Here is a 14,119-nt window from a genome sequence, read left to right as displayed (position 1 = left end):
ACCCCCCACTCCGCGAGGGTGACGCCGCCTCTCCACGGGCGCCGCGTGACCGGAAGTGGCGCCATCTTTCGCCTCTTGTGCTATTGACAATAACAAGCTTTGGCTCGCTCCCCCTCCCCCTCCAGCCCTGCAGCTCCCCTCCCTGAGAGAGAGGGAGAAAAGGAGGAGGAGCTGCAAGCTTCACTGGCTCCTCTCCCTGTGGGCTCCAGCAGAAAGTGGGGAAGAGAGGACGGAAAACAGGGGAGGGGGGACGGCAGGGCTGTTTACCTGTCTGCCTCCTTCGCCCCCTCGCCCGGTTCTGTTCACTGCCGGTGTCAGCCTATCCGCCTTCTCAAGCCCTCCCATTTCCCCGGTGTGCCCCCCCTCACTTTCCTTCTCGTCCTCTGTGTTTCTCCTCTTTCTTCCCTTCCCCCTCCAGCATTGCCACCTCTCCTACAAGCACGCAGGTACATAAACGTAGGCTTTTGATGCTCCTCTGCCTGTTGACCCCGCTATTTTCATGTTTCCAACAGGTTTTTCTTCCCCCAATCCCTCTGCTGCTTCTGCTGCTGCTCAGGAGGTCAGATCTGCCACTGATGGTAATACCAGCACCACTCCGCCCACCTCTGCCAAGAAGAGAAAGTTAAACAGCAGCAGCAGCAGTAGCAGCAGTAACAGTAGTAACGAGAGAGAAGACTTTGATTCCACCTCTTCCTCCTCCACCCCTCCACAACCCAGAGATTCGGCGTCCCCTTCAACCTCATCCTTCTGCCTCGGGGTTCCAGTGGCCACTTCCAGCCACGTACCTATACAGAAGAAGCTGCGTTTTGAAGACACCCTGGAGTTTGTAGGGTTTGATACGAAAATGGCTGAGGAATCTTCCTCCTCATCTTCCTCATCTTCACCAACTGCTGCAACCTCACAGCAGCAACAGCAGCAACTTAAAAATAAGAGTATATTAATTTCTTCGGTGGCTTCAGTGCACCATGCAAACGGCCTGGCTAAATCTTCTACCACGGTCTCTAGCTTTGCTAACAGCAAGCCTGGCTCAGCTAAGAAGTTAGTGATCAAGAACTTTAAAGGTAACCAAGGCCAAATCCATAATCACCTACTAAGATTTTGACACTTGAGCAGTCACGTGTATGCTATTTATGTTAATATATTGAACAGTATAGAGGTCGCCTAATATTTTATGTGTAATCAATGAGTGGAAGGGAGGTCCTATTTTTGGTGGAAGGTTCTTTTATTTCCTGAGGTGTTTGTGTCCTTGCTGTGAAGCATACTCTTTGAGTGTTTCCATGCAATGTTTTTGATGTCTGTCTCGACCCATCATTCTATCTGATCTGTTCCTTACCACATTGACAGCGTGGTTGATAGAGATTTTACTGGTGAGAAACTTGTCTTCTAAGGAGGTCCGTTTCAGGTGCATAGTGAGTCTTGGCACTACTGAGATTTTTATAGGCCACATACTCCAGTCGCTAAAATTCCAGGTAGCAAGGGTGACATTTCCTTCTATGTTTAAATGAGATTTATGGTTAAGTTCTTAGTGTAGAGTATTGTATTTGTGAAACTAGCTGTTTGGTGAAACGTCTTTTGGGTTTCTTCAATTCCCAAAGGTAAGGTCTGAAAATGAAAACTGTGTATATACACAGGAGTAGTGACTATCACCAGTCCAAAGATAGAAGCAGGTAACTCCATCTCTCCTCACTAAAATGGGTCTTAAGTATTGACCTACAGATACTAGAAAATTTGTGCATACTGTTGTGTTTGAGACTTCTGATTGTGAGTTTGACCTATGCATCAGTGAAAATAGAATCCTAACATTTAAAATGTATTTTAAGTTCTTATCTGTTGAATGTGTTTGTTTTTTTCTGATTAATTTTTTTCCACCCGCAGCTTGTGCAGGTAATTAGATGCTAGAATTTTATTTAAGATGGGGAAGTATATGAATGAACTTAAGGCAGGCTTACCATATAAGTGCCTTGTTAGCTAAGTATTAGCATGTGGAGAATTGGTTACTCTGTGCTTGCAATTGAAATGCTGGCGTGAAAAAAAGCTATGTGTTACTAGTCTCAAGCAGGGGTTTATAGTATTGTTTATTTTTAACCGTTTTTTTATATGACCCTCTTTCCATCCTCATGCTCTCAAGAGTGTTGTATTCTTTCTGATTTATTAGTAGAGCTTTCTAATTGAAGATGAACTGTATTTACAGATTCGTTCATTCAATGTTTCATTTAAAGATAACCAATGTAATAGGGAAGGGTTTTTCAAGGAATGAGCTGTGATCCTAATTTCATTTGCAAATTGATTTCAGAGACTTTATTTTTCTTTCTCCTGAAGGCATTAAGGCCTTTGAAATCTTTAATTTGTTTAACTTATCGCTAATCAATGAAGTTTGAAGTCTAGATTAATATTTTTTTTCCATTCTGAAAATACTGCATAGGGTCTGGAGTCATTTAGGTGTTCATTTTTGTTTTGTCTTGTTTTAAATTTTATTCTGTTCCTTTAAAACTAAGAAGGTTCTCTGTTTCTGTGATTACTCCATACATTAGGGAGTCAAACAGACCTGAATTTGAATCCCAGCTTTGCCATTGACTAGTTACGGTGACCTTGGGCAAGCTTACCAAATGAGTTCCAGGCTCAGTTTCTTCAATTGTAAAGTAGGGGTGCTAATATTTCCTGTGGGTATTTTATCGTTGAGACAATTTCTATGAAATTTTTAAAATACTTTTCACATAGTGTATACTCAGTATTTTAAATCTTCCTCACAGTATTTTATTACTTAATGTTTTTCTAATATTTTTACGTATTGTTTAGATAAGCCTAAATTACCAGAAAACTATACAGATGAGACATGGCAAAAGCTAAAAGAAGCAGTGGAAGCCATTCAGAATAGTACTTCAATTAAGTACAATTTAGAAGAACTCTACCAGGTATGTATTAGTATGTAAAACCACATTTTACTAACATAAATCGAGATGGAATGCATTTCTATTTTCCCTTCTTTACAGATTTATTTTGTGTGTATCTGTCTGTGTGCCTGCATGCATGCACACACTTGTACATGTTTGTGACTGCAAGTGCCCTTGGAGGCCATAGGTTCCCTCAAGAGCTGAAATTCTGGGCAGTTGTGAGCTGTCTGACATGGGTACTGGGAATCAAATTTGGGTCATGAAAGAGTTCTCTTAACTGCTTATCCATTTCTCCACCCCCTGTATTTTAACTTTCAGAAAATATTCTTTTTTTAAAAGATTTATTTATTCATTTAATGTATGAGCACATTGTTGCTGTCTTCAGAAACACCAGAAGAGGGCATCACATCCCATTACAGATGGTTGTGAGCCACCACGTGGTTGCTGGGAGTTGAACTGAGGACCTCTGGAAGAAATCAGTGCTCTTAACCGCTAATCGATCTATCTCTGCAACCCCTGAAATACATTCTTTAGCAGACTTTTTGGTCACTTACTAGTTAAATAGTGCCTTCTATTTATGAGCATAACACATAATGGTATTACTTGAACTGGGGATACATAACTGGACAGTTCTGATAAGGCCTTATTAATATTTTGGTATAGTAGAGGTAGACCTAGACCTATATCATAACTCCTAGAATTTTTTTCTGTGGGATGTCATTTCTGTTGTGTCAATTCTTGTTACCCACCTATATGAAAGGCTTCAAGACATGCAGCTCATTACATTCTTACATCCTTTTTTTCTGCCTTATTTTTGTAAAAATTACATTTATTTGTTCTGTGTGTATATGTGTGGGCAAGCCATGTGTGGAGGTCAGAGGACAGCTCATGGGAGTCAGTTCTTTCCTTCCACCTTATGGGTCCCAGGGATTGAACACAAGTTATTAGGCTTCATGGTAAGTGCCTTTACGTGCTGATTCATCTCACCACCATCTCCTTCCTTTAAATAAATTAATTGTTAAAAATTGCACGTGTGGTTATGAAAGAGAAGAGAGAGAGAGAGCACGTGTGTGAGAGAGCACACGTGTGAGAGTGCGCACATGTGAGAGCGCTCGCGTTCGAGAGAGAGAGAGCGCGCAAGTGAGCGAGCGAGCACGTGTGAGAGCAAGCACGTGTGAGAGAGAACGTGCGCGTGCGCACGCGCACATGTGCGCACCAAGCATTTTTTTTCCTGATGAGTCATCTTGTTGGCCCTTGCCTCATTCCTTTTTGTTTCCTTTTTCCTCTTGAGATATGGTTTCTGTGTATAGTCATGGCTGTCCTGGAACATACTATGTAGACCAGGCTGGCTTTGAAGTAACAGATAGCTTACTGTATGTGCCACCAAAGTGCTGATATTAAAGATGTGCTCCACTGCCCTGCACCTGACAGATTTTTTTTTTAAATTTAAAGTGTCAGTACAAAGGAAGCTTTTTTTAAAAAAAAAGATTTATTTAATTATGTATATTAGTACACTGTCGCTGTCTTCAAACACAACCAGAGGAAGGCATTGGATCCCACTACAGATGGTTGTGAGCCACCATGTGGTTGCTGGGGATTGAACTCAGGACCTTTGAAAGAGCAGTCAGTGCTCTTAATCACTGAGTCATCTCTCCAGCCTGCTCATTTTCAATAGTAGGTTTTTCACTTTTTTCTTGAGCTTCTGTCTCCTGGTCTACAAGATACACCTTACTCCAGAAGTAAGCAGTAGCTCTGGGCCAACTCCTTAGTCTGAGGTTCATGTTTGTTTTTCCTGATTGAAAAAAGTGTTCTGTTGAAATGTTAAGGGTAATGCCAAGAGCAGTTACTTGTTTAGACTTATAGTTAACAAGTTTCCTCACTGTGGTTTTAACAGAGCTGATTCAAGAAGTTGTTTTCGTTACAGAATTAGCCATTTGGCATTTAAAAATCCTTCTCATTAGAAATTATGTTGGTTCGATATATCAGCATTTGTAGTTTTTGTGTTTTTAGTTGTATAGTGAGTACGGTATGTTTATGACCAAACTCTGGAATCGGAGTTAGAGGATACATTTGGGATTTACTTTTGTCTACTGCTGCTATTCTAATTTTTGGCAAACAATAAACAGCTTTAGTTTCCTGTAAAACAGGCAAACTAGTATCTGTATTTCTTCCTTGCTAGGTTGCTAATAAAGAATGGAATAAGATGTTTGTAAAAACAAAACAAACACCTCAGTGAAGCACTACAATACATAAATTAAGCTAATTTTAGCATTAGTCACATTTTTTTACAAACCATAGTATAGTTCTTTTTATCTGTAATACATGAAATGAGATCACTTGTTTCTGTTGCTGTGAAAATGACGTGAGTCAGAGTAGGCAGCACACAACAGTATTCAGGTGGTGATGCAGGATAAATGTCAGCTGGGAGTAATACTGAGCTGTTAGTTCTGGGTCAGCCCACCTCATTTTGCTCTTTGGGCACAGTATAGGTGTACTTCTTGAATTGTAAAATAACAAAAGTAGAAAGAAGAAATTGGAGTAAAAAAAGGCTTAAAAGAGTCCATGAGGTCTGCATGCTGTGTATGATAGATAACCTATAAAGCAGATCCATTTTCTAGTACGTTTAACCACTGTTGAAACTCTTATAAAATATTTGTTTCTTATCTCCACTCCTAACTAGGAGAGGGAGTCTCAGAATTTAAATAACCCACCCAAAATTATTGGTTGAACAGGGAAGGTCAAACTAAGATGTTTGATTCTTACTTAAGTAGATTTTCCATTGCTATTCTGCTTCATTAATAACACCACAGCACCTTAAATACCCATTGTACAGCAGTGTTCAAAGCAGCTAAATTGTCTGTCTTTAGGGAAAAAATATGGGAACAGCTGCTCCGTGTTTCCATTTGCATGTTTAGTCTTTATTTGGGTGTGCTGGTGCACAGCCTGTGTAATTGCAGTATTTGTGTATTTCAAATTCATAACATACTGATTGTAGGTATTAAGGAGCCCTATTTACCTTAAGAGTTTTTGATTAGAAGATATCTTCCTTGATCTGTTGATTGTGTTACTGCCTTTCATGTTTAAAGAACATATATCTATCAAAAAGATAAAGCCAAAAGTGCCTATGTTTTTTATAGTACCTTAGAGCTTTTGTTACATTAAATTTGTAAGCACATTTTAAAGTTGTTTTGTTTTTTAATTTGTTTTTTAAATATTTCTTGATCTCAAAAAGATTATTTTGAGATAAGTTTAATTTCTAAAAAAGAACACACTGTTGCCATTGTGTTTTCAGTAAGCACATATGGTTTTTATTTATTAATTTGATTTTTTTTGAGACAGGGTTCCTGTATATAGCCCTGGCTGTCCTGGAATTCACTATTATAATTAATTAGAGTAGGTTGTCCTCAAATTCACAGACATTTGTCTGTTTTTGCCTTCCCAGTGCTGGTATTAAAGGTATGTATGTACCAAAACACTCAGCTGTCTTTTCATTTTTTAAGTTTAGTTTTATTTTATTTCTGAGATAGGGTCTCATTTTATATATCTAGTTGTCCTCGAACTCATGTTGACCAGAATGGCGTCACTGAGCTCTACCTGCCTCTGCCTTCCAAGTACTGGGATTAACATGTGCCTATCCTATCATCTTTTTAAAACAGTACTTTAAATGACAATTATTCCTCAGTTTTAAATTTTCCCTTCTTAAGAACCTTGAAATCTTTTAGAGTGAGGCTGTGCATCTCTCTCAGTACATAGATGATCAATTGTAAAATGCAATTACTTAAGCAGTCTGGTTATATCAGAACAGTTAAAATTCTTAGCAGTTTTGATACCCAGCTATTAGTGTCTCAAAATTTAACTGTTGTCACCTGTTTGTGTTTTTGTTGTTTTAAGCTTTGTTTTAATTATAATTTATATAAATTATATTAAATTTATATTTATATAATGTATAATTATATTTATAAAATAATTTATTTGGGTATTTGTCTGCATGTTTATCTGTATACTACATGTGTACAACGTTCTTAGACTCCAGAAGCAGGCATTAGATTCCCTTGGAACTGCAATTACAGATAGTAGTTAACTGTCTTCTGAGTGCTTCAAATGGAACCTGGGTCCTCTGCAAGAACAAGAAGTACATCTCTCCAGCCCTGTTTTGATTTTTGAAATTTGATTTTTTTTTAGATACTCAGGCTGACATAGAACTTTATTTAATTCTTATTTCAATGTAGGACTACAGGCATGACCACCACACCTGACTTACCCAACTTATTCTGTTGCATATTTCCTTTTCGTTGAATGAATCATTAGTCACTTTGAATGTAAAGCTCAGCTTTGTTTTTGGTTTTTTATTATTCTCATTAGTATTCTATATATTTCTCTCTGGGTCTTTGGTAGACTTGGATACTTTTCCTAACTTCCTTCTCCTAAAGGCTGTAATAGGGAGCTTTATCTTTGACTATAAACATACTTAGCTTACACTATAGTATTCTGATCATGGTTTTCATTCTAGTATGCAGGGTATAATTCATTATTGACATACATATACTGTAAAAGTCAAAGTGTTAAAAAATAGCTTAGGACTGTGTGATCACTGCCATTAAGCAAAATCAAGGAGACAGGATATACATATAAAAAGCAAGAGTATTGATTTACTGAGGTGTGGTGGGTGGTGGGAGCATTAGGCAAATCTGTGACAGTGAAAGGAGTTACCTTATTTGGAAGAAGTGGTACCCAGTTTAATAGAAATAGAAAATGTGTATCTTGTGGGAAAAGATAATAGATGTGTCAAGAACTGTTTTATGAGATAAAGGAGAACTCAGAAGGAAGTAGGATAAATAGAATGTATTGAAGAATAAAAAATAGGGAAAGTAAAAAATGAAGTGTGTATTATGTCATTGACAACGTAAGTAGGAAATGAGAAATGCTTGAGAAAATGAGTCAGCCATTCAAAAAACAAGATACAGTAAAAAGTGCCATAAAGGGAGGAGGACACCCCATCTAGGATCAGTATGAATAGAGGAGCACATGAAATAAACAAGTTCACTCTTAGATATTTGTTTCCTAACCCCAGGTTACATGGATTGTAACTGAATCTGTCTTTTTCCTATTTGTTCATAGCTGTTAAAGCTGATGGGTCTATTCTCTCCTGTTGAGGATTGATGGTTTTCCTCCAGTGGAATAAGGAAGTTCCTTTTTAAGCTTTATTTTTAAAAAAAAATGGGATCACTGAACTTGCATTCTAGCAATGTGACTTCTAGCTACACTGTTTACAAAATTCCACTCAGACCAACAGAGTTTGGACTTCCCCAGTCCTTTTTAATGGAATGGGGTTTTTGTCTTCCATTGTGGCATGAGAGGAATCTTGGTGTTACACTTAAGCCATTACCAATTGTGGTTAACATTAGAGTGACCACACCTGTTGTTTTAAACTTGACTTTTTTGTTAAAAGGTTTATTTATTTATTATATATGAGTACACTGTAGCTGTCTTCAGATACACCAGAAGAGGGCATCTGATCTCATTCCAGATGGTTTTGAGTCACCATATGGTGGCTGGGGATTGAACTCAGGACCTCTGGAAGAGCACTGAGTGCTCTTAACCACTGAGCCATCTCTCCAGCCCTTTGAAAGACTTTTGATACACATAATAAACACAAAATCTGAACTTGTTAAGATTTGAGGATAAATTCAAGTATTCTAATGAAGTAAAAATATATTCATTCTGTTGTTAAGAGTATGAATTCTGGGGATTCAAGCTGGTTAGGCAAATATTCTACCACTAAGCCCAATTTGCAGTCCCTATTTTCAATTATTTATAAACTGAAAATTGGAGAAAATGTCATAGTGTTTAATTATATCACACTGGTTTAAACACTGCTAGCAATAATTTCCACTTTATTGTATTCAGGAATATCCAAGGAACTATTAGTTTTACTTGAGTTATAGTAGTCATTTCTGGCCCATCTCATACATACAAAACAGGCAAAATTATTTTTAAATTTAATGCATTCTGCTTATGAAAATTATTTGTAACAAGAATGCTTTTGTATGTAGTACAAAACTTTGCATGATTCTCTTCAGCCTTTACTTTTAGTATAGCCCTCATAAACATACAAATGTGGACTTATCTTGGTTTTCACCCACATTGGTCAATTTTCTTGTTTAATCCTGAGTGTGTCTGTGTAAGTAAAGTTTTCTAGGCTAGCACAAAACTCCTAATACTCCCGCTTCGGCATTCTGGGTTGATTCCATTCTTTTGCTTTTTAAAATTGACAAATACTTTATTTTCAATGAGCTGATACAATGTATAAAAAATCATGACTTCATGTGATAATTGAGACCCCTACCCCAACTCTCTCCTGTCCTACAAAATTACCTGTTTTATCTTACAGGCTGTAGAAAATCTTTGTTCTTACAAGATTTCTGCCAATTTGTATAAGCAGCTGAGGCAGATCTGTGAAGATCACATCAAAGCACAGATTCATCAGTTCAGAGAATATCCTTTTTAAAACAAAATGTCACATTTATTTATGTATGTATTTTATGTATGTTCTACTTAACATGTATGCCTGTATGACAGAAGAGGGCATCAGAGAGAAGAGGGTAGTAGACTCTATTGTACATGGAAGCAGCCATGTGGTTGTTAGAAATGTAAGGACCTCTGGAAGAACAGCCAGTACTCTTAACTGCTGAGCCATCTCTTGAGCCCCTCAAAACAAAGTATCTTAAGTTTTTTCATTACTCATTACCTCTCACTGCTTGGCTCAGTTTGAAATGGAATGCCTGTGCTGAAAGATTTATTTTTGTCCTCTTATCTCTGAAGGAAAGAACAAAGTTTTAAAACATTTCAGTGTCAATTATAGTTAAGATCTATACTTACAGTTTTTAAGTAAAAATTTCCTGTCATTAGCCTCTGTCCTGACAAATTTCTATTTGAGGGAAATCATAAATAAAAAACATGCTCAGTTAGGTTTAAGACTGGTTTTAAAGATACGTTAAGGGGGATCAAATTTGTTTCTGCAGTTTAAAAATTAGAATTGTGTTTTATAATTTGTATTATCAGTTTATGGGGTAGTCTATATTTTAAGACAAATACGTTTTATATTACACATATTACTTATATGATACATTTTAAAATATTCTTAACATCTGTCTCATGGATTCATTGGATAGTGTTCTTTTTCTAAAAAAGATTGATAGATGCTGGCAAAATCATTGTAGGCAAATGGTGAGTTGGAAACAAGACTGATTATTTCATTGCAAAAACATTTAGGTGCTAGAATGTTTGGATATCTTGTTGGACGTATTGGGATACAGCTGGTGGGAAAGTCTGGTGTTTATTCTTTATATTAATGCAAATAGAAATCTTGAAACCCACTTCCCACCTCCTAAACACCATGGGTACAAGTTTAAGAGAGTTTTACCCCCTAGCACTGCTGCTAAGAAAGACTAAGTGTACCTTAGATTCCCTCTTTTTTTTTTCTGAGACAAGATCTCATTGTGTAGTACAGACTGGCCCGAAATTTCAAGATCTTTCTGTCTTAGGCTCTTGAGTTGCTGGGATTATAGGCATATGTCCCATGCCTACCTCCAGTTTTTCTTTTTAGTTATTTAAGTAGCAAAGATCTCAGAGGACCATCTTAATTCTGTGTTCTCTAGAAACCACAAGAAGGATTAATAGATTAGTTTAAAAATAAATATATGGGACATATTCTCAGCTAGATATATTTGTTTGCAAGTTGGATCCTATTAGCCTATTTAATATAAAATTTTCCAAATTCTCATTAAGAGCTAATATTGTAGTTTCAAATTTACAAAAATTGCTTGATTTTTTTTTTCTTTTTATTTGACAGATAATGATCAGGAGCATTTTTTTGTTTCTGGATAGAACTTATGTTCTTCAGAATTCAATGCTGCCCTCTATTTGGTAAGGATGCCAGAAGATTATTATGAAAAATTTTGTTATATATCATAGTCTTAATTATTCTAAGAGAACAAGCTGTACTCAGAATATTCTCCTAAAAATTCACGTTTGGATTCTAGCATTTTGAGGGTTTTTGTTTTGTCTATGCTAATACAGCAGACAGCTAACTTTCTCTCATAGTATTTCTTAATGTTAGGTGTGAAGATTAAAGTTTAATCTAGAATTTCTGTGCCTGAATATTATTGCTGCTGATCATTAATGTTTTGCTCTTTTATTTTTCTTGTGACTTTATACTAAAAAGTGTTGTTTATGAAAATAAGATAGCATAATGTCTTGATCCTTCAGCAGATGCTTAGCATATACCTACAGTAATGATTGAAATGTACTGATTTTACGATTTTGAAGCCATTTATGAATGACCAAATAAGCTAGTCAATACCAGTATAGTGGAAAGTATTTTTGTCTTTGAACTAATTTTATTTCTGACTTCACTAAGATTATCATCAGAGGAAATAGGACACTAAAACCTAGTTATGGAGGAAGCCAGGAATTCAGCTTCAGTTCTCATTTAAGACAAAATGGGTTTCCTATATGCTTTAATCTAAAAATGTTATTCAAAATTAAATGTGGATTTTATCCTCTTTATAATTACTGCTTTAAATTCTGAGACCCCAGTAAGCATTATGATAAGCATAACTCAGCCTGTTCATATGGTATTACCAGTTCTGATGATTTTTTTGTTTTTAATTTTAGGGACATGGGATTAGAGTTATTTAGGGCTCATATTATAAGTGATCAAAAAGTCCAGACAAAAACAATCGATGGCATCCTTCTCTTGATTGAGAGAGAGCGGAATGGTGAAGCAATTGATAGAAGTTTACTTCGAAGCCTTTTAAATATGCTGTCTGACTTGCAAGTAAGTTGCACTTAACACTCACTGTGCTACCTACAAATCAGATTACTGTTCGCAGTTTGATGTCTGGAATCCAGAGTGTTATTCAAATAGAGTTCTGATGGAAGTCATTCAGTAAATTGTTAGTGAATAAGCAAATACTTTTGGTTTTTCTTCCCTCTTCCTAGATTTACCAAGACTCTTTTGAACAACGATTTTTGCAAGAAACTAATCGGCTTTATGCGGCCGAAGGTCAGAAGTTAATGCAAGAAAGAGAGGTATTTTAAAATGATCGATGAACCCAACGGCTCTTACAATTGACATTACGTTGTAGAACACAAAACTTCCCTTTATATTTATATTCCCAACATTGGAATGCTCTTTTCTCACTTAGGTGCTCCTTTTTCTTCTCTCTCCTTAAAGGCCAGAATTCTGGATCATAAACTCTACCTCTAATTTTACATATGATTCTACCCTGTCACATTTGATGGGGCTCTTCCTTGGATCTTTTGGACATGACATTTTCTGAATGATTTAAGGGGAGGAAAACAATAATATAAAAAACTATTTTTGTAGGTTCCTGAGTATCTTCATCATGTTAATAAACGCCTAGAAGAAGAAGCAGACAGACTTATTACTTACTTAGATCAGACCACCCAGTAAGTATGCTCAGCCTGATAGTCTTAAAACGGTTGATAAGTACTTTAGGCATCTTAAACTTGTAGCAATTTTCAGGTATGATTTAGTCTTTAACAGTTGTTTTCATAATGTGAAATTCAAGTTGTTATCTTTCCTGGCTAATTAGATTTAATCAAGGATTTGATTATTGGTTTGGTGTGTGTTTAGTGTGTAATTTTAAAATGGTATTAGAGGTTGATGGGATCTTTAAAACTTGGTGTTTTTGAGTCAGAGTTTCACTAAAACCCAACTTGCCTTGGCACTCGTCGTCCTCCATGCCAGCCTCCCAAGTTCTGGGATTATAGGCATGCATCACCATGCCCGGCTTTTAAAATCCTTAGACTGATTAAAATTCTGGGAGTGGGTGTTCAGAGAGAAACTGCTTCTGTATTTCTAAATCTCAGCAACCAAGTGGTTCAGTTAAGCAGCATAGACTACTGTTGTTTTACCTTCTTAGTAAAAAGCAAAGAAAGTTGGAAAAAAATGCTAGGCTCAGCAAGACCATGGAGATATTACTTTGAGCAAATTCTGAAATACATTATTTTTCTTCCTTTAAGCATAACATAAAATATTTTGACACAGGGCATAGAAAAGGCAAACTTAATGTAAAATGACATTTTTGCTTTGTTTTTTCTAGAAGCTTAAAATTTTCAAGGTCAAGTCTCAGTAAGTCTGTTTTCCCCCTTTTAGGAAGTCACTGATTGCTTCTGTTGAAAAACAACTTCTAGGTGAACACTTAACAGCAATTCTTCAGAAAGGTAACTTGTAATTTTAAATAGGAGGTTAGTGGGGCTGGAGAAGTTAAGGGTACTTGTTGCTTTTGCAGAGGACTTATTTAATTCCCAGCACCCACATGGCAACTCACAACCATTAGGAATTGCAGTTTCAGGGGATGTAATTCTCTTCTTCCTTCCTCTGTGCACCAAGCATGCACACAATACATACATGCAGGAAATACACTCAACGTTGTTGTTGTTTTATTCTTAGCATGTAGAGCCAAGAACTTCTAAACATTAATGATGTTACAGGATACTCTGAATTTTACTCACATAAATTCTAGTAATAGTTCAGACCAATAGTAATTTCAAATTAACATTTTATTGACATGCACGGCAATTTTACTTACTTTTTGATTCTCATATTTTAATACCAAAATATTTCTAACCAGGTTTAAATAGCCTCCTTGATGAAAACCGAATTCAAGATCTGTCTCTCCTGTATCAGCTCTTCAGTAGAGTTCGGGGAGGAGTTCAGGTTCTCCTACAGCACTGGATTGAGTATATCAAGGTATTAATAGTTTGCTTGTTGACTTTTCCCTTGAGTGTTCTGTAATCTACGTACCAAGAATATCAGAAATCATTTCTTGTTAGATGGGAATTTTTTTTAAATAAAAAAATTGAAACAGTGGGGGTTGGGGATTTAGCTCAGTGGTAGAACGCTTGTAAGGCCCTGGGTTCGGTCCCCAGCTCCGAAAAAAAAGAAAAAAAAATTAAAACAGTGGCCTGAGAATAGCAGCTGTGTGACAAATCAGGAAATATGGGAAATTAAAGGATTGTTTGAGTTCTGAAGACATTTGGTTAAGGTAAAGTGTAGGATCTGTTCTTATAAGTTTGAACCACAAATCCTTCTTCCTCTTCGCCCTCCCTCTACCTCCCTCCCTGACCACATTGCTATTTTTTTTAAAGTACAGATCTGACTTCTTTAACAATGAAAAACTGCCCTAATAGGATATTGT

The 14,119-nt window shown here is 36.6% G+C and overlaps 1 protein-coding gene across 3 annotated transcripts in view; it reads left to right on the top strand.

Moving 5' to 3' along the window:
* Positions 1-14,119, top strand: part of Cul4b (cullin 4B) — a 37,968-nt gene that overhangs the window by 9,864 nt on the left and 13,985 nt on the right. For 2 of the 3 annotated variants that reach the window (NM_001106951.1, XM_006257489.5), the window contains 10 exons: positions 513-1,061; positions 2,797-2,912; positions 9,283-9,386; positions 10,049-10,118; positions 10,744-10,817; positions 11,568-11,730; positions 11,895-11,984; positions 12,283-12,365; positions 13,075-13,142; positions 13,553-13,671. In NM_001106951.1, the coding sequence (NP_001100421.1) occupies positions 513-1,061; positions 2,797-2,912; positions 9,283-9,386; positions 10,049-10,118; positions 10,744-10,817; positions 11,568-11,730; positions 11,895-11,984; positions 12,283-12,365; positions 13,075-13,142; positions 13,553-13,671 (1,436 nt within the window). Of the gene's footprint in view, positions 1-61; positions 353-512; positions 1,062-2,796; positions 2,913-9,282; positions 9,387-10,048; positions 10,119-10,743; positions 10,818-11,567; positions 11,731-11,894; positions 11,985-12,282; positions 12,366-13,074; positions 13,143-13,552; positions 13,672-14,119 lie in introns of those variants that run through there. The other variant, XM_039099624.2, reaches the window with a different exon arrangement.

This window comes from Rattus norvegicus, chromosome X (genome assembly GCF_036323735.1).
Source record: "Rattus norvegicus strain BN/NHsdMcwi chromosome X, GRCr8, whole genome shotgun sequence".
Lineage (NCBI taxonomy): Eukaryota > Metazoa > Chordata > Mammalia > Rodentia > Muridae > Rattus > Rattus norvegicus.
Note: the sequence above shows the minus strand (reverse complement) of the source record. Positions and strands in the feature narration are given on the sequence as shown.